Source organism: Amblyraja radiata, chromosome 23, assembly GCF_010909765.2.
Source record: "Amblyraja radiata isolate CabotCenter1 chromosome 23, sAmbRad1.1.pri, whole genome shotgun sequence".
Taxonomy (NCBI): Eukaryota; Metazoa; Chordata; class Chondrichthyes; order Rajiformes; family Rajidae; genus Amblyraja; species Amblyraja radiata.
This window is the reverse complement of record NC_045978.1, coordinates 28,473,705-28,499,140: the sequence shown is the minus strand read 5'-3', so window position 1 is coordinate 28,499,140 and position 25,436 is coordinate 28,473,705. Positions and strand designations below refer to the sequence as shown.

Genomic DNA, 25,436 nt, shown 5'->3' with positions numbered 1-25,436 from the left:
AAATGCAACACTAACTGCAAGTGATCATTGCCAGATTCTGACATAACTTGAAATAAGCATGGAGTCCATTCATAGAATAACAATATTCAGCTCTCGACACAAATTGCTGGAGTAACTCAGAGGGTCAGGCAGTAACTCTGGAGAAAAAGGATGGGTGACGTTTCGAGTCGGGACCCTTCTTCAGACAACAGCTTTTGTTCATTTAGTACGTGAAGAAGGGCCCCGACCCGAAACATCACCCATCCTTTTTTCTCCAGAGATGCTGCCTGACCCGCTGAGTTACTACAGCACTTTGTGTCTATCTTTGATATAAACCTGCATTTCAGTTCTTTGTTTCAACAATATTTAGTAATTGCCCGGGCTAACCTCTTTTTGGTTCTTTTCTTTGCAGCGGGTTTTTGTGTGGGATTTGGACGAGACCATCATTGTTTTCCATTCTTTACTCACGGGGACATATGCTACACGATATGGAAAGGTAGGAGCTTCACTCGAAACCCCTCAGAGGATAAAGAATGTGTGTGTGTATTTATTTACCAAGTTAATAGTAAAAGCCCCTTTTATGTGGTACAAAGAGGCTCTAATTAACCCCTTGAGGACGAAGGTAACATTCAGTCAATTGACTGTAACAATGCCTTTGCACTTAAGAAGAAACCATTGCAAATTAACATTATGTTGGCCTGTATGTTTAACTTATTTTGCCCCATAAGACTGAATCTTTGTAATTCAGAAGGCGACTGCTTTTTTGCAAGGTATTATAATGGTAAAAAACCGAGCATCCAGAATAATGGGCCTTCCATCGCCATATGTGGAAAAAATAGAAAAATCAGATGCTTGAAGACTCCCTTTTAAAATAGCATTAACATTCTAGCACAAGTTCTTGTGTTTTCAGCCAGCTCATTGTAAAGTTTTTAATGTTCATCTGGACCATATGGGAAAGTAGGTTTGTGAAGCAGAACCCAGACCTGTGGTGTGGAAATGTGTGCTTTGTGTTGGCCATGCATCAAGGTGCTTGTAGATTGAAAGCATTACAAAGAGTCATGGAGGATATCACAAATGTCCCATTGTATCCCACAGATGTATTCAAGAGAGAGTTTGATAGAGCTCTTAGGGCTAACGGAATCAGGGGATATGGGGAGAAAGCAGTAACGGGGTACTGATTTTGGATGATCATCCATGATCATGTTGAATGGCTCGAAGGGCCGAATGGCCTACTCCTGCACCTATTTTCTATACTTATATGATTCTATGTCCCCTTCGATTTTGCAGAAAATACAAAGATAGGTAGGGGCAGGCAGTGTAGAGAAAGCAGGCACTCTGCAAAAGGACTTGGACAGGTTGGGAGAGTGGGCTGAGAAGTGGCAGATGGAATACAGCATAGCAAAGTGTGATGTCATGCATTTTAGTAGTAGGAATAAAGGCATAGACGGATTATCAGATATTAGAGGTGCAAAGGAACTTGGGAGAACTGGTGCAGGATTCCCAAGTTGAATCGGTAGTATGGAAGGTGAATGCATTGTTAGCAATTATTTCAAGAGGGCTAGAATACAAAATAGGGATGTAATGCTAAGGTTTTATAAGGCACTAGTCAGACTGCATTTGGAGTATTGCGAGTAATTTTGGGCCCCATATCTGAGGAAGGATGTGCTGGCATTGGAGAGGGTCCAGGGGACGTTTATGAGAATGATCCCAGGAATGATTGGGTTAACATATGATGTATATGCTTATTACACGATCTTTCACTAAACTCATTGAGCAGAGAAGGTCATAGAAATCAAACTTGTGTCCTTGTGCCTAAGGTTTTACAGTTATAGAGTCATCGAATCATACAGCAAGGAAACAGACCCTTTGGCCCATCTTGCCCATGCTGACCAAGATGTCCCATCTAAGTGAGTCCCATTTGCCTGTGTTAGGCCCATATCCTTCTAAATCTTTTCTACCCAATGTTATTCAATATCTATCTCCTTATTTCCCTTGTTACCTCTGGGCTATACTTTAAATGCTTTGATTGGCTATCATATCATTTATAACATTTTGATTTTGTGAAAAGAATACGATGAACACAAACCCTTACTTTACAAAGCAAAACACAAAGTGCTGGTGGATAAAGCAGGTCATGTAGCATCTGTGGAGGGAATGGACAGGCAATGTTTCGAGTTAAGGGCCTTCTTCAGACTGGAAAAGATCTGAAGAAGTTTATTATTGTTACATTTACCGAGACCAAATGAAAAGCTTTGCTTTACATGCTATCCAGTCAGATCAGATAACACTCTGCATAAATACAATCACTTCAAACTCAAGTACAATAGATAGAGCAAAGGGGAAGATACAGAGGGCAGTATATAGTTCTCAGCATTGTAGCGCAACAGTTCCACAGACATAGTCCAATGTCCACAATGGGGTGGAGGTGATTCGGACCGTACCCTAGCAATGGAGGAGTGTTCAGAGGTCTGATAACACAAGAGAAAACATTGTATCTGAGTCTGGTGATGGGATAAAGTCGGGGCAGGTGATAAGTGGATGTATGTGAGGGTGAGATTGATTGGCATATCGGTGAAGTAAGTGACAAAGACTGGAAATGAAAAGGAGACAAAAGGGTATCAAATAATGTCATAAGAGGAGTCAAATGTGAAGCCAGAGGGAGAGACTTAGGTGGAAGGGGATAGGGTGGAGTGGGGAGGAGAATGGAAGGACCCTTCCTTACTTCATTATTTGCTCACTACAATTCTTAGAGATTCTGAGGTGGCAGAGATAAAGAAAATGTGAATGAAAAGATGTTAACGGTGAAAGAACAAGCAAAGAGAAAAATAGAAAACAAAGAAATCTTTTCTCTGTGCAATGCTTTTTATATACACAAGAATTACACGGGTACATCAAAGCCAATGAAGTAAATAGGAATTGTCGTGACAATTTTTGCCAATAACTGTAAGACAAATGATCAGATAATGTTTTCCTGAAGGAGGTGTTGCATAATAATCATTGGGATGATGCTGTTCTTCAATCGGGAACATCCATCAGGTGGTTTTGCCTTCTCATCCAAAAGTAGCCTTTCTGACTTTAAGAGTGCCGCATGAATTCAATGTTGAGATAGGTGCTAAAGACTGGAAAAAGCACGATAAGGAGACAGTGAAAGTGAAAAAGCATAACAGCAAAATACAAAGTAGATAGATGAAACTCGTAGTACACCTGTCCAGTTTTATTCCAACATTTGGTTAAAAGTAAAGAAATACATTTTTGCTGTGATTGTGGTAAGGCAATGGTCAAGAGAGTCGAGAGTGTTTTACAAAGTTACAGAGTTATGTTACAAAGTTTGGCCCATTGAGCATGTACTGATCCCAGATCTTCTGTGGTGGAGGGGCATGGTGTGGCTTTGCCTATAGATCCCATCTTTTACAATTCCTTCCCACATCAAGCCCCAACCACGACTTGACCATCACCCTCAGAAGACTTTGTTGGCAAACCCACAGTGTGTTTCATTCCAAAGTTGATATATCTTCTTCTTATGCTGTGGGTCCATCTCCTTTGGAAAGATTCCACAAGAATAGTACCGACTTCTGTAACTACTCTTACATCACGAGGCCATGAACTAATTCGGGCAGTCACAGTGTCGCAGCGGGAGAGTTGCTGCCTTACAGCGAATGCAGCGCCTGAGACCCGGGTTCGATCCCGATTACGGGTGCTGTCTGTACGGAGTTTGTACGTTCTCTCCGCAACCTGCGTGGGTTTTCTCCGAGATCTTCGGTTTCCTCCCACATTCCAAAGACGTACAGGTTTGTAGGTTAATTGGCTTGGTAAATGTAAAAATTGTCCCTAATGGGTGTTAATGTGCGGGGATCGCTGGTCGGCATTGACCCAGTGGGCCGAAGGGCCTGTTTCCATGCTGTATCTCTAAACTAAACTAAACTAATTGCTTTCCCTTGTAGCATTTCCAAGAGATCAACATCCTCTGAACAATATTTGAGTAATTTTTCTCATAATCTCCCCAATGCATTTCTGAATCAAATATGCAGTGAGAGAAATAGGACGTTGTGGTGTGTGGAACACATACACCATGCAGTGTTTATATATCTCTGTGTCCAAATTAAACAGGACATTAATTTCCTCAGATATTCAAATGAGCAACCTAATACCAAGTTAAGAAACACTCTTGGAAATTCTTTAGTGCCAATCAAAGCATGCAGAGAATCCACAGATCATCAGCAGGATTATTGCTGCATCATTAGATTTAGTTTTCTCCCACTAATAACATGACTCATGATGATCCATTCCAAGCACCAGTTGTCTACTAAAAGGCAATCAGTCAATGCTTTATGAGTTCACTATGATGGAAAGAATGTGAAGATAAGGTGGGAGGGGTAAAATTTACAAGATGTGCAGGGCAAATTAGTTTTACACAGAGAGCGGTGGGTGCCTGGAACGTGCTGCCAGGTGTGGTGGAGGCAGATACAACAGTGGCATTTAATAGAATTTCAGATAGACACATGGATATACAGGAAATGGTGGCAGAGATTAGTTGAGCTTGGTATCCTGCTCGGACTGGACATTGTGGGCTGAAATAAGTGTTACGTGCTGTATTCTATGAAAACTGCACAGTGTTGCTGCTGGTAGAGCTATAGGCTCGCAACGCCAGAGACCCAGGTTCGATCCTGACTTTGGATGCTGTCTGTGTGGAGTTTGCATGCTCACCCAGACTGCGTGGGGTTTCTTTCGGAACTCCGGTTTCCTCCCACATCCCAAAGACGTGCGGGTTTGTAGGTAAATTGGTGAAATTGCCAAAAATGTGCAGGGAGTGGATGCAAAGGTGAACTAGTGAAGACGGCGAGGACTCGGTGCGCCACAGGACCTGTTTCCATGCTGTATCTCTAAACTAAACTAAACTACTGACCTAAGAATCTGCTTGTGAATTAGGCATACTGCCATCATGTTTCTCGGCCACTATCTCTAATAGCTCTAAGTTATGGATCCAGCGCTAGTGTAGTCAAATGGGATCAAAGACTCATTTTACTGCCCTGCAGCCATCCCTGATCTGGGAATACTTGATCCTGGCACTGCTTGTAAACTCTCAACTTTGTTTCATTCCCTGCTTTTAATCAAAACATAGGTTTACGGCAGCTTCGTAGCTGAAAACATTAAGAGCACCTTTTTATTGTTACAGAAAAATGTATCTCTTGACGCGGGAGTTATTGTTTCAATATGAAAAGCCGTTATGTTATTAACAATGCTGTAAGGGAAATCAAACTTTACAGCAATCCGGTCATTCCCCTGACAGGAATTTTCAGCAATATGTTTGGCAAAAAGGAAGTGGTGTCAGTAGGTCTATTTCACGTTGTTTGATGAGCAATTCTCTATTGGATCTTGTAAAATAGCTTCTGAAAAAGAAGGGGAACTGGAGAATGATATTGTACAGAAGTTGCAATGAGAATAAGGGATTGGTGACATCATGACTGCATCCGCTCGCCATTCTCTGGAATAGTTCTGCTGCCGACTGTAAATTAATAACTAGAGGAACTGGGGGTGGTGGGGAAGCCTTTTGCTGCAATATTGTCCTGGGTCACGAGACAAGAACAGCAGGAGTCTGGCATGGGGAGTACTTTGAGGGATCTAAGTGGATGTGAACGGATATAGGCTGTGACCACTATAACATTAATTCTCTAGGCTACAGTACTTTGGGGGAAGTTGGATTTCCTTCTGAGGGTCATGCGTTTTCAGAACTCATCTGTTGAGCAATACAGTTTTGACCAAATTCCAAGATAATCCTCAGGAACAACACTCTCTTTAAATTTAGTGCAGCCGGTGCGTTTATAAGTTCAAGGGGAAACTAATAAGAATCCATTGTGCTATAAATAATATCAATCAAATGCAATGATGCACATTGCCATTTTAAGAACATGTTTCAGACAATTTCCTGAAGTCTTTGGCTACATTCTCTCAGGAAGAGGGAAGTAAAAAAATGTATTTAAAATCTGCAAAGGGAATTCGCAGCACAGAAGTGAATATTTAGACAACACAAGGCAGCAATCTGGATGGTGTTGAAGGCTAGCTCGTGGGTCTGTAGAGAACTGCTGGACAGCTATAAAGTGAGCGTTAGCAGGTTCTGCAATGAGAATAGTGTTGTGCAACATGGAGGTTTATTAGGCACTGAAGGTCAGATGCAGGTGCATCTGACTTCTTGCTCACCCCTGGGTCCTTTGTTCATACGTTAAACTGAACTGCTGGACACAAATCACATCTGGCCCCCGAGCTTTATGCCAGCCACAGCTGCGGTGCAGTCAACCTTCAATAAAAATCATTTTGTTAAAATCCTTGCTTATTTCACTGTAATGTGTTTTAAATTTAATTTGTTATTCTTTCCATTTTGAATGCAGCACAGTGGTGCAGCACTTTGCACTGTGCTACAGATGTGCCAGAATGGTTGGCACAGTGGCGCAGCAGTAGAGTTGCTGCCTTATGATGCCAGAGACCCGGGTTCGATCCTGTCTATGGGTGCTGTCTATGTAGAATGTGTACATATTCCCTGTGACCGCATGGGTTTTCTCTGGGTGCTACGGTTTCCCGCACATTCCAAAGTTGTGCAGATTTATAGGTTAATTGGCTTCTGTAAATTGCCCCTAGTGTGTAGAACAGGACAAGTGTACAGGTGATCGTTGGTCGGTGTGGACTTGGTTGGACAAAATAGCCTGTTTCTCTAAACTAAACTAAACTAAATTTATTTCTGCCATCTGTTTTAATTATTTATATCACTTTCAACTTCTTCAGTGGAGATACAAGTAACTGCAGATGCTAATTTACGAAACAAAAACAAAGTGCTTGGGTAACTCAGCTGGTCAAGCAGCATCTCTGGAGGACATGAATAGGTGCCGTTTTGAGTTGAGAGGTTTTGACTTTAGATAACATAGGTTCCAAAGGATGTCAGGGTAGCGCAGTGCCCTGTATGTATCTACATGTATGTATGTATGTATGTATGTATGTATGTATGTATGTATGTTTGTATCTATATATTTACATACAGCCTCTGTATGTATCACCATCAAAACTCTGATGATATGAGTCTGAAGAAGGGTCTCGACCCAAAACGTGGCTATGCCCTCAGGAGATGATGCATAACATGCTGAATTACTCCAGCACTTTATGTTTTACTCAAGGTTCCAGCATCTGCAGTTCCTTGTCTCTATCAAGACTCTCTGTCATTGGTTCCAACCCAAACCATGGTCAACACCTCATTTTAGACCCTTCATCCCCTAACCTTCTCCCACCTCCAGTCTCCTGGAAGGACTTATTTACATTGGGGAGGGTGCAGAGGAGGTTCACCAGGATAGTACATGGAATAGACATTTTGATTATGAGAAGGGATTGAATAGGCTTGGTTGGTGTCCCTTGGAGCAGAGGATGCTGTGGAAAGCAGGGGAAGGGTGGATGGGGTAGAGTACTCTGATAAGATGTACCGTAAACCCTCATGTAAACGGACCTCATTATAACAGATTTTGGTTGTAGCAGCGGACCTGCAGATGGGTGTCGGTGCTTCTTCCCCAACTTGCATGGCCTCCCCAGCCGCTTGCTGCCCTGGCTGCCCCATCTCGTGCTGTTTCCAGCCCAGACCTTCTGCCACCACCGACCCTTACTTGCACCTACAGACCGTGACCATTTACTCCACTGACACTCGCCTATCCCCCCCCCCCCCCCCCCGGTCACCAGGACCGCCCACTTGCCTGGATTCCAGCCCTAGTTCTGGACCAAGAATCTGAAGTGGGGTCTCGACCCGAAATATCACCTATCCATGTTCTCCAGAGATGTTGCCTGACCCGCTGAGTTACTCCAGCACTTGGTGTCCTTTTGTGTATTAACCAGCAACTGCAGTTGTTTGTATCTGCTACTAATACAATGATGATACCTTACTTGGTTATAGTGGACAATCAGCAATAATGGGAATGATTCCCCCCACCTGTGGTCCGTTATAACAATGTTTTACTGTATCCAAAACTAAACTACGAGAGGCATAGAGAGATAGATGGTAAGAAACTTTATATCCCCATTGATCAAAATGCCATGGGTTTAAGCTGAGGAATAAGAGCTTCAGAGGGGATATGAGGAAATACATTTTCACCTAGGGATGAGGCTGGAATCTGTAGAAGAAAAAAGTAGATGGGTATAATCCACCAAAACGTGCTTCCCGACAGAATCGCAAGATTTCTCAAAAGAGCCTTTGGCAACACCACAATTATCTTTTTTAGTACTCCCACAAGAGTTAAGATGTAAAGCATTGTAAAATCTTGCTTGAATCTGTAGTTAGTACGAACAAGGAACAGTAAAAGGATGCCATGAAAGTTTGCAAGAGGGTTTCAGCGATCAGGACATCAATGTTTGTTGAATTACCGTGTGTTTCATACAGAGCCCCGTGGTTTCCATTGTATTGTAAAAACAGCTCCATTTGAACCAGATTGGCTGAATTGGGTATTTCTTGGCCCAGCACCAGCAATGGGCAACTTCAATAAATTCTGCTTTTTGTGAAACACAAAACCACTGTCCCAAATTTGTTATTGAAGAACCAAAAGAAAAGCTGCCAAAATCCCAAGACGTAACACTCCTTTAAGGTTAAAATCAACAGGCTTCCCCATGGACTATTAGTTAAAAGGACCTTACAGATTCCATTCCTTTTACACGAGACTTGGCCCTGTCACCTTTGTGCTCAAACTTCTGAGAGATCTCCATTCTTTGGACAAACACTTTAGACAGAGTGCTTAACCGCATCTGTTTATTTTATTTTTCTAATGAGAAAACCTTCCAATTTCTGCCTGGCTCAGCTGTGTTTATTTACACTATGTTAGTCATGCGTGCTGTGCTCTCTGGGACATTAAAGAGCTGCAGATGCCTTAGCTGCAATGCTGGCTTGGCTTCCAGGCAAAAGATGTGAAACAGAACCCACTAAACCCTTTAAACTAGTCTAGAAAACAAATAGAGTATAATGTGCGCAGTAGACCATGGATTTTTAAAGTGCAGAATTTAATAAGGCATTTCTAATACAAGTCACAGACTTAACCCTTTTAGGTTCACATGATGAAGATGACACAAGAGGCATCCACAATGACACTCTGAACCCAGAGAAGAATGTTTATTTAAACAGATTGCTAACATTGGTCTTAAATTTGTCCTTTTTTTCATTGTATAGCCACTTGTGCAAAAGGGTGGAGCACATCTTAAACAGTAAAAATCCAGTGGAATAGAGGAGTGGGGAGATTTATTGCTCCGTATATCCAGATTCCCAAAATTAGGAAAGTCGTAAAATGAACAAATGGAACTCTGATTTTAAGCACGAGATATAAAAACAAGTAATTATTTCCACAAGTCTGGCTTGACAACAATTAAATGATTCTGTGAAGATATTGGAGAGTCAGTGAGGGTGGAAAAACTGATTTTACAGAATATCAGAAAGGTTGCTATTGATATTCACAAAACGCTGGAGTAACTCAGCGGGACAGGCAGCATCTCTGGAGAGAAGGAATGGGTGACGTTTTGGGTCGAGACCCTTCTTATAATGTTGGTCTGTTATTGCTAAGTGCACTGAGGTAAAATGAAAAACCTTGTTTGTGTGCTGTCCAGTCAAATCATACTACTATCAAATCATACTACTGTGACTACTATCAAGCTGTATACAGATAGTGCACAGAGAAAAATACCAGAGTGCAGAATATAGTATTACCACATGATAGTGTTACAGCTACAGAGAAACTGCAGATGAAATCATGTTTAAATAATGAGGTAGGTTGGGAGATTGAACTAAAGCCATATCTTATGAGATCGCTTATGAGTTCAGTAGTCTGATATCAGTGGAGAAGAAGTTGTTCCTGAATCTGGAATCTGAAATGTCATAATATAGTTTGAAATTGAATGAGTAAGAAGGATCTGCAGATGCTGGTTGAAACCGGAGATAGACACAAAAAGCTGGAGTAACTCAGCGGGACAGGCAGCATCTCTGGAGAGAAGGAATGGGTGACGTTTCCGGTCGAGACCCTTAATCTGGAATGAATCCACACAAAAATCTATTGAACCCAAGTCAGACATGACTCAAAGATGGATTTTGATAAGTTCTCAAAGAAAATAATTATAATTCTAGTGCACCTGAATGGTTGCTTTAGTTCGGCTATGTAGCAGAGTCCTAATGATCTTTTCTGCCTAGACTACGAGGATGTCTATGCTGAAGAGTGGTCAGACCGATGGAGTGCTCTGAGGCCATAGTTCAGTGGGCACAGACTCGGTGGGCTGTATCTTCCATGCTATATCTCCAAACTGAGTAACATATTATATGTCATTCACAAATTATTGAAGCTAAAAATGTGGCTTTGTATTCCAGGTTACATTGACATGGTGAAGGAATGAGTATTTATTTCTTGTCCATCATTGTACATTATACCGCCTTCCATTGGTCTGATTGTAATATCATCTAACATATCAGTCCACTGTCGGCACAACAAGTACTGTGACAACTGTAAAACCCTTCATTACCCATTGCTTTAGATATCAGAAGGAAAGAATTAATTCTAAAGGGCTATTCTGTGCTTCATTAGATCATGATCTTGCCCCACTGTTACCAATTTACCAAACATTCTTTCCCCCCTCAGAACTGATACTCAATTCCCAATGTGCTGCAATCTTGATTGTTTCCCAGCATTTAGCTGCATTTTTCTTTAATGGGAATAGACTGTGTAGTGGCAGATTATTACAGGCCACTGCACACTGGTTTGTCCTATTGTGACTACTCGTGTGTTAAAAGGAAGTGCGCAGAGTGAATCTTCAAATTTATAGCGGTATTTACGGCATCTGTTTTCTATTCTTAACTATATGTAGTATTACCATTTTGTCTTGGAATCTACATTCTACATGCACAGGTTGTGGTGTTAAGGGCCTGTCCCACTTACGTGTCCTTGGCACGCAAATTACACAACCTCATGGTCGTATTGAGGCGCACGGGCATCGTATGGCCGCGCGGGGCCGGTCCCACTGAGAAACGCGGAGGGGTATGTTGTGCGCGATATCGCTCGGGGCTCCGAAATTTTTGTAGCGAACAAAATCTTTGCGCGCCAACGGCCTGTTGCGTAACTGACAGCCAAAGTGGGACAGGCCCAAGACCCTGGCGCAACGCAACGTCTCACCTCCAACAGCAGCAGAAGCAGGCAAACGATCGCCAAACTCGGCCAGGGGCTCACGGCCATTGAGGTCCAGATCCGCCCCCACTTCTACTCCCAGAGTGGGGCCAAAAAAATTGAAGATGGACACAAAATGCAGGAGTAACTCAGCGGGACCGGAAGCATCTCTGGAGAGAAGCAATGGGTGACGTTTCGGGTCAAGACCCTTCTGTTCATTGTTATTAACTTGGAGAAAATGAAGATTCAATGAAGATTCATAAAGATTAAAAGTAGGAGGTGAGAGAAAAGGGGAAACTCCACTGTAAAATCTCCTCGAGATGCCTACTTTGAAGAAGTTCTCTCACCAATGGGAGTTCTGCAACACCCTATCTCATTGCTCCCCCTCTGTGATTCCTCCTGACCTTTTCATACCTCTAGTCTCCCTCTCAGTCTGAAGTAGGGCTTCTACCCAAAATGGCACCTGTTCCTTTTCTCCAGAGATGCTGCCTGAGTTACTCCAGCATGTTGTGCCTTTCTTTAAGGATATGTTGAAATAGACAAGAGGAGTGATTGAACAAAGGATGGCAAAGAAAATGAGGCTTGTGAGACAAAAGGGGAGTGATTTAAAACAACAATGAGTTTCCTTGAAAATAATTGTTGGCCACTTCAAACATTTGGAAAAACTCTGCCTGATGGATAAATGTAGGTTTGAGGAATAGAGTAAACAAAAGAGAATAACTTCACATTGCCATAAAAGACGAGTTAGTTATTTAGAATTTAGTAGCTCAGATTCTGGGCAGAATGTCGAATAGTCTGGTAATTAATAATTGGCCTACAGTCAAGAAATAAAAAATTCCATTGTTAATTTCCTAACCTGGTCAGATTTCCAGCTACCTTTGAAACAGAACGTGGCACAAATGTTCTTGGAACCCTATGCAGCCTTCACAACTCTGTATAGGAGTAATTATCTATAAAGTCTTTGACCCAAATCAAGTAGCTGGTAAAGCTATTGAGCCAAATTGTAAAATTGTGCACTGCTGTGTGTATTTACTTAATTGTAACAGAAGTGTCCATGTGCATTTAATGAGTGTAGAATATTATAACTGGTACATTTTGAAATATGCCTTACTGAAGCAATTAGAGTTGATTTATTGGGTATTGAAGGTTTACAAAATTTATTTTACTTCTCTACCATCTGCATCACTTTAGTAAAAACAAAATGTTAATGATTAAATAAACTGCAGATCATATATTGTAATGAACAAATACCTGGCACTAGGTTTGGAACAATAATTTAAATCATCAGTTCTACAGCCAACATAAACTGTCTAAGCCTCACATTCAGGAAGAAGCAGTGTCCAATCACAGGAAGTAATATCGCCAATAACTGGAAATAATACATTGTTAAACAAACATCGACAGGAAGGGGATTTAGGTGCGCTAGATGAAACGTAAAAGTTCCATACAATCTTCAAACACATTTCACAAAAGGTTGAACTTTATGACTCAAAGTAGGAAAATTGAGAACCAGAGGACATTGGTTTAAGATGAGGGGGGAAAGATTTAGTGGAACCTTTTTTACACAAACGGTGGTGGGTGTAAGGAACAAGGTACCGGAGGAGGTTGTTGAGGCAGGCACTATCACGGTGATTAAGAAACATTTAAACAGGTGCATGGATAGGATAGGTTTAAAGGGATATGTGCCAAACTCAGGCAAGTGGGCCTACTGAAGAAGGGGCATGTTGGTCAGCATGGACAAGTTGGGCCGATGGGCCTTTTTCCACACTAAGCCTCCATGACAGAGTAAAAATAACGATTAGTAAAATACTCAGAATGATTAAGAAGAAATGTTTGCGTTTCTAACTCAAGAATGATGAAGGCAATTTGACCATCTTTTCACTGTGCCAGCTCAGATCAGATTCGGTCAACTCCGCTTCAACCGAAGCATATCATTATTGTGTCTAGTTTACCATTGAAACTAGAACCTCTCCTTCTGTTGTTTCTCAGCAGATTCACTCTCATACATTTTTATCTGTCACTACCATCTTTTAACTGTTCAATGGTATTCTACTGTAGGGATCTATTGTGGGGTTGTTAACACCCCCTAAAATAATAAAGAACATAGGATTAGGTATAAGCACTTAGCTTCTCAAAACTATTTTATTTTTCAGAGTCCTTAGCTCAATGGTTCAATGGTTCTTTATTGTCACCTATGCACAGCACAGTGAAACTCTTTTTGCACAACCCACAAATGCACATATGCCATAATATTGGCTCAGTTTTACAAAGAAAAGTCCAAAGTCCGGTCCTGAGCTATGATCTAACTTCACATACACATCACTGCCCTTCTCCCATTATATCTCTTATTGATAAAAGACCATCAATCTCAAATTTAAGCTTCACAGTTGGGGTCAGTAACAATTGACATTGCAGAAGAAAATTCCAATCTACCCATAGTCTCAGCATTTAGAAATATCTCCTAACGTCAATTCCAAATCTCACAATCCAACAATGACTGGTTTCCACAAAGCCTGCCTCCATTCATTCTCCCAGCCCCAATGTCCCTTTTGGTCGGTGGCCACTGGCCTATGACCTCAGCCTCTTGAGAGAAGCACAGACTGGGTGTAGAAACAAGGAACTCCAGATATTTGTTTACAAAGAAAGACACAAAGTGCTGGAGTAACTCAACGGATCAGGCAGCATCTCTGGAGAACGTGGTTAGGTGACGTTTTCGGTTGGGACTCTTCTTCAGAGTTGTGCAGAGCTGGAAATATACCAGGGCCCAATCAGGTATGTTCAAGGCATTGGGCCTCAGGCAAAACCACAGCTTTCTGCGGAGACCTTTCTGTTTGAATGATTATTGGCATCCTGCCACAGTCTCATCTGGTGACCTTTTTGGCTAATCTATTATCACTATCACGTCTACTGAGATCCAGTTATGCAGTGAAACACATTGTTTTGCATGCCATCTAGGCAAATCAGAACATACATGAGTACATCAGGTAGTGCAAAAGAGACATAAACAGACTGCAAAATATAATCATGAGAAGAATTGATAGGGTAAATGCACAGTCTTTTACCAGGGTTGGGAAGCAAGAACCAGAGGACAGAAGTTTAAGGTGAGAGGGGCAAGATTTAATAAGAACCTGAGGGGCATCTTTTTCACTCAGAGGGTGGGGGTATCAGGAATGAGCTGCCAGAGGAGGTAGATGGTGCGGGTACAATCACAACATTTATAAGACACTTTAACAGTTACATGGATAGGAGAGGTTTAGAAACATATGGACCAAATGCAGGCAAATGGAACTACCCTAGATGGAGCACCTTGGTCGTCATTAATGAGTTGGGCCAAAGGACAGGAGATGATGACTCTGATAGTGGAAAGCGGGGACCAGAGTAACTTGCCCTGTGCAAGAGGAGTGTGAGTGAGATAGAGATGTGGAAAGTAGATGGGCCATGGTCAAGAGCTCTGACAATAAAGGAATCCTTCAGCTATTCTTGCGATAAGGGACATTCATTATATGGCTTGATATGATACGTGGAGAAATAATATTCCCTCTGCCTGGGTGCCTAAAAGTGGGGATCACAGTTTTAAAGTATAGTGTTGGCCATTTAGGACTGAGGTGAGAAGAAATTTCTTCAGCAAGAGGTGAAATCTTTGGAATGTTTGGTATACTCTATCTCAGCATGTCATTAAGTTACAGATAAGCTTCACTAGAATGTTACTCAAACTGAGGGGTTTGAATTATGAGAAGATGCTGGATAGACTGTGGCTCTTTCCCTTATGTATATGTGGTCCTTAGTTCTGAATCCTCCAACAAGTGGAAACATTTTCTCAATATTCTCTCCGTCAAACTCTTTATGGAACTGTATCTTCCAATGGCAGACGTACATCTGGGTACATTCTTCCAACGGGCAGTTTATCTGCTGTGGATTGGTGAAGCCCTGGGTCTATCTGATCACAAATAGCTGGCTCCAGCCCTGAACGGTCTCTACAGCCAGGGAGGTCCCACCCTGGGGCATTTCCACCACAATACCTGGAGATATGCACACCTACACTGTATCTGGTAAACAACCCCAGGTTATCAGGAGTCTGATCGAATATGGAAATGTCAAAGACTAGAGGGCATATCTTTCAGGTGACAGGGGCAAATTTCGAAAGAGATGTGCGAGGCAAGTTCTTTTTGCACAGAAAGTGGTGGGTGCCAACACACACACTGCTGGGGATTTGGATCATGTGCAGACAGAGGAGATTAGTTTAACTTGGCTTCATGTTCAGCACAGGCATGGTGGGCCAAAGTGTTTGTTCCTGTGCTGTACTGTTCTATGTTCTATGTATTATACCTTTTTGATCTTCCTTGAACTCAAGATTAAATCCCATAGAGTAGAAATGGAATGGATTCCATCATCAGCCTGTGCTGAATGAATTGGGATTGTTAGTGGTCACAGTACTGCTTGGATTATGGAGGGGAAGAAGTAGTCTAGGTTTCTCTCACTGACCTCTGGCCACTGGCTCAGACCTTTTAGGAGAAAATGTACAATCATTTCCACAGTGGCACAGTGGTTGAGCTGCTGCGTTACAGCGCCAGAGACTGACTATGGGTGCTGTCTGTACGGAGTTTGTACATTCTCCTTGTGACCACGTGGATTTTCTCCAGGTGCTCCGGTTTCCTCCCACACTCCAAAGATGTGCGTGTTTGTAGGTTAATTGGCTTTGGTAAATTGTAAAATTGTCCCTAGTGTGTGTTGGTTAGTCTACAGGGTGATTGCTGGCCGGTGCAGACTTGGTAGACCGAAGGGCCTGTTTCCGTGCTGAATCTCTAAAGTCTAAGGGATGCTGGGAAGTGCTACAGTTAATCTAGAATCTGGAACTCTCCCTCTATCCAAGTGTCCAGAAAGAGTTCAGGAACCCAGATGCCATGAAGAAGGATCTGGAATCTGGATCCTTATAACCATACTTGTTTGACCCAAAAACATGCCTCATGCCACTTCCACAGACTGGGTGTATCAACTCAAGACACCACGGACTGGATCACCAAACCAAGGTGTCATTCACTAACACAAGGGCACAACTTAAGGGCCTGTCCCACTTGGGCCGTCACTTACGCGACAGGCCGGTAGTGACTGACGAGCGACGGTCCCGCGAGAGTCGCGCGCATCATCATGCGCCCGCACAGCCGTCTGGAGCGCGTGATGTCATTTGAAGATGGACACAAAATGCAGGAGTGACTCAGCGGGACAGACCGGCAGCATCTCCGGAGAGAAGGAATGGATGATGTTTCGGGTCGAGACTCTTCTTCACCCAATGCTTCTCTCCAGAGATGCTGCCGGTCCCGCTGAGTTAATCCTGCATTTTGTGTCTATCTGCAATCGTCTTGGCCCCGCTCTGGGAGTAGGAGTGGGGGCGGATCCAGAGCCGTAACGGCCGTGAGCCCCAGGCCGAGCTCTGTGATCGTTTGCCTGCTTCTGCTGCTGTTGGAGGTGAGGCGTTGCGCCGCGCCAGGGTCTTGGGCCTGTCCCACTTTGGCCGTCAGTTACGCGACAGGCCAGTGGCACGCGAAGATTTTATGCAGGACGAAGTCCACACTCTTCCATGCCACTACACACTCCTCCACACCACTCCATGCGCCCATCCCGCACTACCCACGCGCTACCCACACACTACCCACACGCTAGCAGGTCGTGTGAATGGCGCGCGAAAGACAGCCAAGTGGAACAGGCCCTTTAGGCCCCTGCTGAATCAATGGGACACCATTCAGGAGATAGTACACTCACCTGTCAGCCTGCCTTCCAATTAAACTCTGTAAGTGCCAACAATTAATGCCTTGAAAGCATGTCAACATTTACCTCATTAATTGTTGGCACTTACCGGATTTAATTGGAAGGCAGGCAGGCAGGCAGGTGAGTGTACTGTCTCCTGAATGGTGTCCCATTGATTCAGTACAAGGCCGGGCTTATAATTTTACCACTGCTGTGAGATCATCAAGTCTATATATGTTTTTGATGGTGATAACCTCTCTCTTTTGGCATCGTTTTCATAAACCGTGTTGCAGAATCTGCATCTTTACACATTTTGAAATGTGGAAATGAGGTCTGAGCACAGCAGAAACGGAGAGCGAGTGTTTGTAGATTGTTCAGGACCAGAATAATAGTTGTGCAACAACATTCTCCACAGTGCAGCGTCTACGCCTCACAAGTTCACATTGCGGTGACAATGTTCGACTCCACTGACTAATTACAGTTTTCATAAACACAGGCCTCTAAACCACAAGAATCTCAGCACGACTAAACCTCTGCACTTTTCTCTTCACACCTTTTAATTAAATGAGAATGCATTCAAGGCTTTGAATAGCTTCGAAGGGCCGGCTATAGAAAACCAAAACAATTTGCAAACTTGGGAACCAACCTTTTCTTTATTATCATGTGGGGAACAAACGGGAATCGGCCACAGCCTCCAACATGTTCTTGTATCATAAGCGTCGCTTTGCCTATCACACATCGAATGACGTGGATTGAGAACTTGGCACTTTATGAGGTTTTGTGATAGTCACAGTGAACAATAGGCTCATTGGTTTATCTGATGATGTTTTGAATTCCCAAGACCGGTTGCTGCCATGTCATTCGGTCAAATTTATGGCAGCTGAACAGTTGATGCATATTTCAGTCCAATATGAACTGACATGCTGCCAAACACCTAATTCTGCCAAGCATTTCCTCTGTAACTGTTGAGCAAGTCCTTTCTAAGTGTAACCGAGTACATATAAAGAGAAAATATAATTCTTTTTTGGCAACCATATGAATAACAGCCAAGCCCTGCACATTAATGATCTCGCCTGCAAGCACTAACATTAAATCAGTGAGGTCAGACCACCAAATTAGAAAAATTCATTTACAGCAAATATACTAATTGTTAGTTAAAAATAAATAAAAGACTGTTTGTAATAACAATCATAAGTAACTTGACTGACCAATATGCAGAAAAGCAAGAAGTAAATTATTTTAATGTCTCACATCACCAATCATAAACGGTACTTTTGAAGAATCAACTCAAAGGGAAATAATATTATTACAACTTAAGAAAACGCCACATTTATAGACGTTTCAAAAGCAATCTTAACATTGATGCCAGAATGTTCATTTTACGAGTCCATGAATGTTGAATTCTCAGTTGGGAAACCTAAATTCCAGCTGAAGTTTCAGCAAACCTTTGTGTTCAGGCATAGGCTGACATAAACGTAACACTGGCCAGACAATGATCATCTTAACCTAAAGAGAATCTTACTACTTATGCTTAACTTTCAATAACATTACCATTACTAAATTCCCTTTCTTTAGCATCCTGGGGGTCATTATTGACCAGAAACACAAATGGGCCAGATCTCTATCCTATGGCTACAAGAGTAGGTCGGAGACTGGATATATCTGGTAGAGTGTGACTCACCTCCAAAGCCAAAATCTTTCCACCATCTACAAGACATTAATCAGCTTGTAATGGAATACCCTCCGTTTTCTTTGATGAATGCAGCTCCCTAAACACTCAAGAAGGTCGATGACATCGAGGTCAATACAGCTCACCTGACATCCAAAACATTAGTTCCCTCAACCACTGGCGCACATTGGCTGCAGTGTAAACCATCCACAAAGTGCACTTCAGTTGCTGGTCTAGCCGTCCCGCTAGCATCTCCCAAACCCATCACCTTTAGCATCCAGAAAGACCAAGGCTTCAGTTGCATGCCGATATCACCACCCAAAGGTTCATCTCCAAGTCACACACCAGCCTGACTTGCCATTCCTTCATTATTGCTGGCTACAAATTACAAGATAACCTACTCAATATCAATATCGGAGCATCTTCTCCAGAGCCATGGCAGCAGTCCAAGAAGGCTGCTCACCAACACCTACACAAGGTCAATAAACACTGACCCTGCCAGTGGCCACCAGTTCAAACAAAAATCTTTTCTCATTCAGTTCAAGAGTCAAGAGTCAAAAGAGTTTAATTGTCTTATGTACCAACAACGGAACAATAAAATTCTTACCTGCAGAGGCAAGTAAGGGTAGCACAGTGGCGCATCAGTAGATTTGCTTCCTAACAGTACCAGAGACCCAGGTTCAATCCTGACTATGGGTGCTATGTATAGAACTTGTACACTCTCCCGATGACTGCATAGGTTTTCTCCGGATGCTCCAGTTTCCTCCCACATTCAAAAAACATGCAGGGTTGTAGGTTAATTGGCCTCTGAAAATTGTCTTTAGTAGGATGTGTGATCATTGGATGGCGCAGACTAGGTGGGCCAAAGAGCCTATTTCCATGCCGTATATCTAACACTAAAAAATAAACTAAGCGATAACAGGTCTATAAAAACAATACACAAAGAAAATTTATAATAAACAAAAAATTAATAAATAACCAATCAATACATTAATGGCGTCAGTTTAATGTTATATACGCAAGGATATAATGAAATTCCTTGTTCACATGAAGCTCACAGAGTAAACTGTATACATACAATAATGAAAAATACCATAACTGCTAACAAGTGCAGAATAGCAGAATGATGCAAGATTGTAGTGCAATCTGAAGTAGTGCTGAAAAAAAAATTAAGTACAATTATGGAATAACTATATGAGGTAGAGCTAAGAGTAAGTGTACATGACAGCTCCTCCAGGAAGTGGGTGTGGAAGTAGTGTTTGGTTCAGGAGTCTGATATCAATGGGGAAGAGGCTGTAAGTCTGGGCGTTCGAGCTATGCAGCTTCTGTATCTTCGGGAAGGTGGAAGAAAGAAAATGGAAGAGAATAGAGAGAATAGAGCAAAGAAAATATAATTAATTTAGTTAAATACAGCCAGTTTGTAAAGCTTGACAACAGGAAGCAAATATAAATTTCCTTGGAAGCAATTATATTGGTGACCATCATCTAAAAACAAAATCAGAGACAATTTTATTAATTTTCATAAAAGTTTCTCAGGCATCAAAATTTCAACAGATTTTGGTCCAACCAACACTCACCAGATCAAGTGGGTAATGTCGCTTAACACCACTCAATCCTTTGTAACCTTCCTTTGTAAATGCTAAGAGGAGCCACCTGATACCACAGGTCAGAGTGTTCAGTTCAACAGTGACCCATAACCATGGAGTGAACGGCCCTTCCGGTTTCCCATGTCTCGAAAGCTTCCAAGCCATCAGCACAAAGTCAGCATCTTTTTGGCACCAGCAGCCACTTGGAAACAAATGTTGGTAACAGAAATTCTTCACATTCCTCTAGTCAAAACCATGCCTTTCTGAAGAAGCCATGAGCATCATTATTCATGTTTTGTCAGGCAGAGTTTCAGGTTTAGAGTCTTTACACTAGTTCCATTGAAATGCTCCAAAATAATCTATGACGCACGGCATTAAGTATGCCAATTGCTCTTGCACTTTGCACGGCCTTTGCTGCTTATTTTGCTATTCCATATTTTCTTAACTAAAAATAACTGGATATAATATAAAGCAGGAGATGGTGAAGGAGAGGGGATATGAAAAGAAAGGCTAGTACTAATAGAGTGTGTTCCATAACCTCATGTTATTTAGGGTGGCGCATTGGTAAGAGCCGCTGCCTCAAAGCTAGGCGACCAGGTTCAATCCTGATCTCGAGTGCGGTCTGTGTGGAGATTGGACGTTTCCTCGAGGTGTTCCCACAGTCCAAAAGTATTCGGCTAGTAGGTTAATTGACAATTTTAAATTGCCCCTAATGTGTGATATGAGTGATAGAACCTAGAGTGGGGGGTGGGGGGGGGGGGGTGATGGGAATGTGGGGAGAATAGAATAGAATGGGTTAAGGTAAGTTTCAGGTGCAAATGGGTGTTTGATGGGTGGTATGGACTTGGTGGGCTGAAGGGCCTGTTTCTACGCTACTGCACTGTTTATGACCATAATTGCAATGGACTTTAAAGTCGTTTTGGGACTTTTGAAGCACAGTTATTCCAATGATACAGGGCAATATTATCAAGCACCACAATATTATCAATCTGGTCCTTTGCACATTGATACCTCCAATAGGCCAAGATGTTGTTTACCGCTGTTCACCTTTGCTAAATCTTCTATCTCCAACTGCACTACACTGACCACCCTAACACAAGATCCCAGAGGAAGACCATGACCTGTATCTCACTCCATCATCACAGATTCCAATTCCTCTCTTCCATCTCTCTCCCACCTCCCAAGCATGCACGGACTCTTACCATTCTGCTGTCACTCCAGTGCAAAGGGTTTAATATCAATCTCCCCACACTGCCTGACTCAGTGTCCAGTTCACATTTGGGTCCGTGGCCTTGTGTCGTAGAGGCATACAGCATAGAATCAGGTCCTTCGGCGCAACTCACCCATATTGACCAAGATGTCCTTTGACTTTAGACTTTAGAGATACAGGGCGTAAACTTTGGCCCACCGAGTCCGCGCCAAACAGCGATCACCCCGTACACTAGCACCATCCTACACAACACTAGGGACAATTGACAATTTACAGAGGCCAATTAACCTATAAAGCTGCACGTTTTTGGAGTGTGGGGAGAAACCGGAGCACCCGGAGAAAACCCACGCGGTCACGGGGCGAACGTACAAACTCCGTACAGACAGCACCTGTAGTCTGGCATTATCAAACCCAAACCGCAATGCAGCAAATTTCTATTCCCACCCATGTGCAACACCTGTTGAGTTGCATGTGAAGTCTTTGACCTCCTAAGCAACTAAAATTTACAACAGGCACCAAAGGAAGACCAAAACATGAACCTCCTGCTGCCATGGCCAAATAACTCACCATCTTATGTGCTGTACAAGTTCTACTTCTTTCATCCATGAATAAAAAATTAACAACCATTTTCACTACGTGAAGGAATCGTATTGGCCATACAGATGATTATATTACCGGTACGACTTAGTTCACTATCATTTTCTAAGCAAGTGCTCTGATGAAAATACTTCTTGTGTCAGTGAAAATACTGCTGCTGCCTGATAGAATCTATGACCACAAACGCCAAGGCTAAGATAGACTCGCAAAGTAATTTAGGCATTAACAGATGTCAAGCTAAAAATATCCTTGTAGAATAGACTGGACACCCTGCAGATGCAAAGGACAGAACACATTGGGCATCCCAGAGACGCCAGGCTAAATTTATAGCTTTGGAAGAGACTGGGCATCCCACAGATGCATGGCATAGAGTACACTGGCCATCCAACAGACGCCAAGCTAAATATATGCCCTTGGAATAGACAAGGCATCAACAGATGCAAGGTATAGAGTACATTGGACATCCTATAAAAGCCAAGCTGCAGATACGCCCATGCAATAGAAACTGCAGAAACAGAGCTAAAAGCGTTGTAAATATAGCCCTAAATAAGGTAAAAGTCTAAAGCGAATAAGGTTAGCTCAGTAAATCTGCAATGCAGTTTCCGAATGAAATTAAACATCAAAGTTACCAATTTGCACCTGCATGGTGCATGGATGCTAGTTATTGTTTGCTGATTTACCATTCTTCAGCTGTGAAGCTTGAGACCGAAGGATGATGTGACAAATGGATAGTTTACTGAGGAGACAAAGGTTATGGCGTTGGAAATGAAAAGTTAGTAGCAGTTGAGTCAGCATGTCATTGTATGACAGAGAAGAGGGCAAAGTTACACAAAGTGCTGAAGTAACGAAGGCAACATCTCTGGAGAACATGGATAGGTGATGTTGTGGATCAGGGCCCTTCTTCAGACTGAATGTCTGAGAAGACTCAAGGCCGATTCTTGCTCCAATCCCTTATGTTCCAATTGAATCATAGCCATCGCAGCCTTCCTTGACCTCCCCACACATGAACTTGTTCAACAACAATGATCATTCTGCAATTTTTCTTCTGCAGTTAATTCTCCAGTTTAGATTGAGTCACAAAGGTCAATTGCAATGACTCCCTGTACTGACATGTTGACTAAAATCAATTAGCTTAGCAATGATCTTGGATCAAATCTGGAACCTTCACTTTTATATCAGGATGCCTTATGTAGCATGAAGAAGCTTGATAACATATTTTTAAGTGACACTGCAGTTAGAGTTGCTGCCTTATAGCGCCAAAGACCCGGGTTCAATCCCGACTGCGGGTGCAGTCTACACAGAGTTTGCACATTCTCCTGTGACCACATGGGTTTTCTCTGGGTGCTCCGGTTTCACCCACCCAAAGACGTACAGGTCTGTAGGTTAATTGACTTCTGTAAATTGTCCCTAGTGTGTTGATAGAACTAGTGTATGTGTGATCATTGGTTGGCCCGGACTTGCTGGGCCAAAGGGCCTATTTGCACACTGTATTTCTAAACTAAAATAAACTAAACTCAACTAAATTATAGACACAATAATGGTGCAGGTGAGTGGTAAAATTTGGAGGAAATTGGTGAGAACGTAGGGAGAACAAAATGCATTGGCATATGAGCAATGCAAATGGATGGCCAGCAAGACTTGGTTGGCCAAATGGCCTCTTCCATGGCACTGTAACACTGTAACTAGGTCTTAGGTGAAGGGTTGATTCAATGTTAGTTGAAGGGCTTAACCTGTTCATGGGCTGCTGTCAAAGAGCTTGGGGTGTCTAACTTCCTCCTGGTAACTAATTCTTCTTCTGTTTGCTTCAAATATCATATCCTCTAATTGCCATTGTCCCCAGCTCCCCATCTGTCAGATGCTCACCCCTCTACTCATGATCAGCCTGACTATCTCTCCAATCACCTGTCCCTGATTATCCACCTAAAGCCCTCGTTGCCCAGCTTCCTTCTTGCTCTCCTACCACCGGTCTCACCGACCGCCTGTCCCTCCCTCCACTCCCCGTCCTACTGTGATTCCGGTCTCCTTCCCTATACCCGATCTTCTCTAACTCACTGTCTCCAAGATCTCTGCAATAAGGAAGCTTGTGGAGCAGGAGTCTGGTGCGTCGAGCATGGGGACTTACAGAAGCCTTGCAGAGGACCAGTCCCCATCTGAGCATCTCCTTGCTGCAAAACCACCAAAACATGATCCAAGATATAAAAGGAAACAACGAAAATTAATGGGATTATTTTTTTTAAGTTGCGCGGAGACATGGAGAAAGCCCATGATGAGTATTATGTGCAGGTTGGGACACAAACTTTAGCAGCAAAAAACTATACGGCTTGCAAAGTAACTATATTTAATAATTTTTTTTCAACAAATGTGGAGAAATTTGGAACTCTGGCTTTCAGAAGACAATTGTGCCTTGGTCAAATCTACGCTGCCAGGATGAGTAGTCAGTGTTTCCTTTCTTGTTCGAGAGGATAGGGCTGCTACTCCCCTCACAGTGCAAGAAACCCATATTCCATCCTGACCTCAGGTACTGTCTGTGTGGAGTTTTCATGTTCTCACTGTGTCCGGGTGGGTTTCCCCTGGGTGCTCCAGTTTCCTCCCACAACCCAACGACGTGTGGGTTTGAAGTTTAATTGCCCTCTGTAAATTAACCCTAGTGGGTGGGAAATGAATGGGAAAGTGGAATCACATAGAATTAGTGTCAACAGGTGATTGACGGTCAGTGCGGGCTCGGTGGGGCGAACCTGTTTCCGCGTTGCATCTCTAAACTAAATTAAAACTGAAGGATTATGGAGCAGAGGCTGGCAAAGATAGCTCAGGCACAGATTCATCTTCCTTTAATTGAATAGTGGTACGCACTGGAGGGACTGAATAGCTCTCTTCTGCTCTTATGTAGCTTATCACAACACCTGAGAGTTAAGTTCCCAGAAAATGAAGTAGCCCTGAAAACATTTTAATTTAGATGAATGCAAAAAAATTAACTTGTCAATAATCGATTTCTAAGATCTTAAAGACAACTATCCTAACGAGAAGAAGTTGAAGAGGTCACTGTGCTCTATAAAATATAGTATGAAAGTTCAAATGTAGTTATAGAAGACCATTGTACCTATAGTATTGAAAGCATAAAGGAGTGGATTTTATTAAAATTAGACCTATATTCAATGGAGGTTTAATTGTGGGAGAGTCAACCAGAGGTTAGGCAGGGATTAGTGCATTGCTGTGGGCTTTTTGAGATAATCAAGATCCTCTCATTTCTAGTTGGAACACAAAGCCTGTTCCTAGCAAGCTAGAAACTGACAGCAATAGTTTAATTACTTGGAAACGCTTATCACAGTGACATGCCATTCTTCTCGACTGCAGTTACACATACACCAAAAAAATTCTTAGCCATACCTGTTCAATCCTGCAATTATGTTGCAAGACTTTAAGCTGAACTTCCAGCTAATTAAAGATCTCCAAATTTACACGCACGATCAACAAGCAGCCGTTAAACTGTTTTAACTTTGTGC

At 42.5% G+C, this 25,436-nt stretch overlaps 1 protein-coding gene across 8 annotated transcripts in view; it reads left to right on the top strand.

Moving 5' to 3' along the window:
- LOC116986401 (eyes absent homolog 1-like) overlaps nucleotides 1-25,436 on the top strand; it is a 216,486-nt gene that overhangs the window by 141,301 nt on the left and 49,749 nt on the right. For all 8 annotated transcript variants that reach the window (XM_033041902.1, XM_033041899.1, XM_033041901.1 and 5 more), the window contains one exon: nucleotides 392-475. In XM_033041902.1, coding sequence (XP_032897793.1) covers nucleotides 392-475 — 84 coding nt within the window. The remainder of the gene's footprint in view (nucleotides 1-391; nucleotides 476-25,436) is intronic.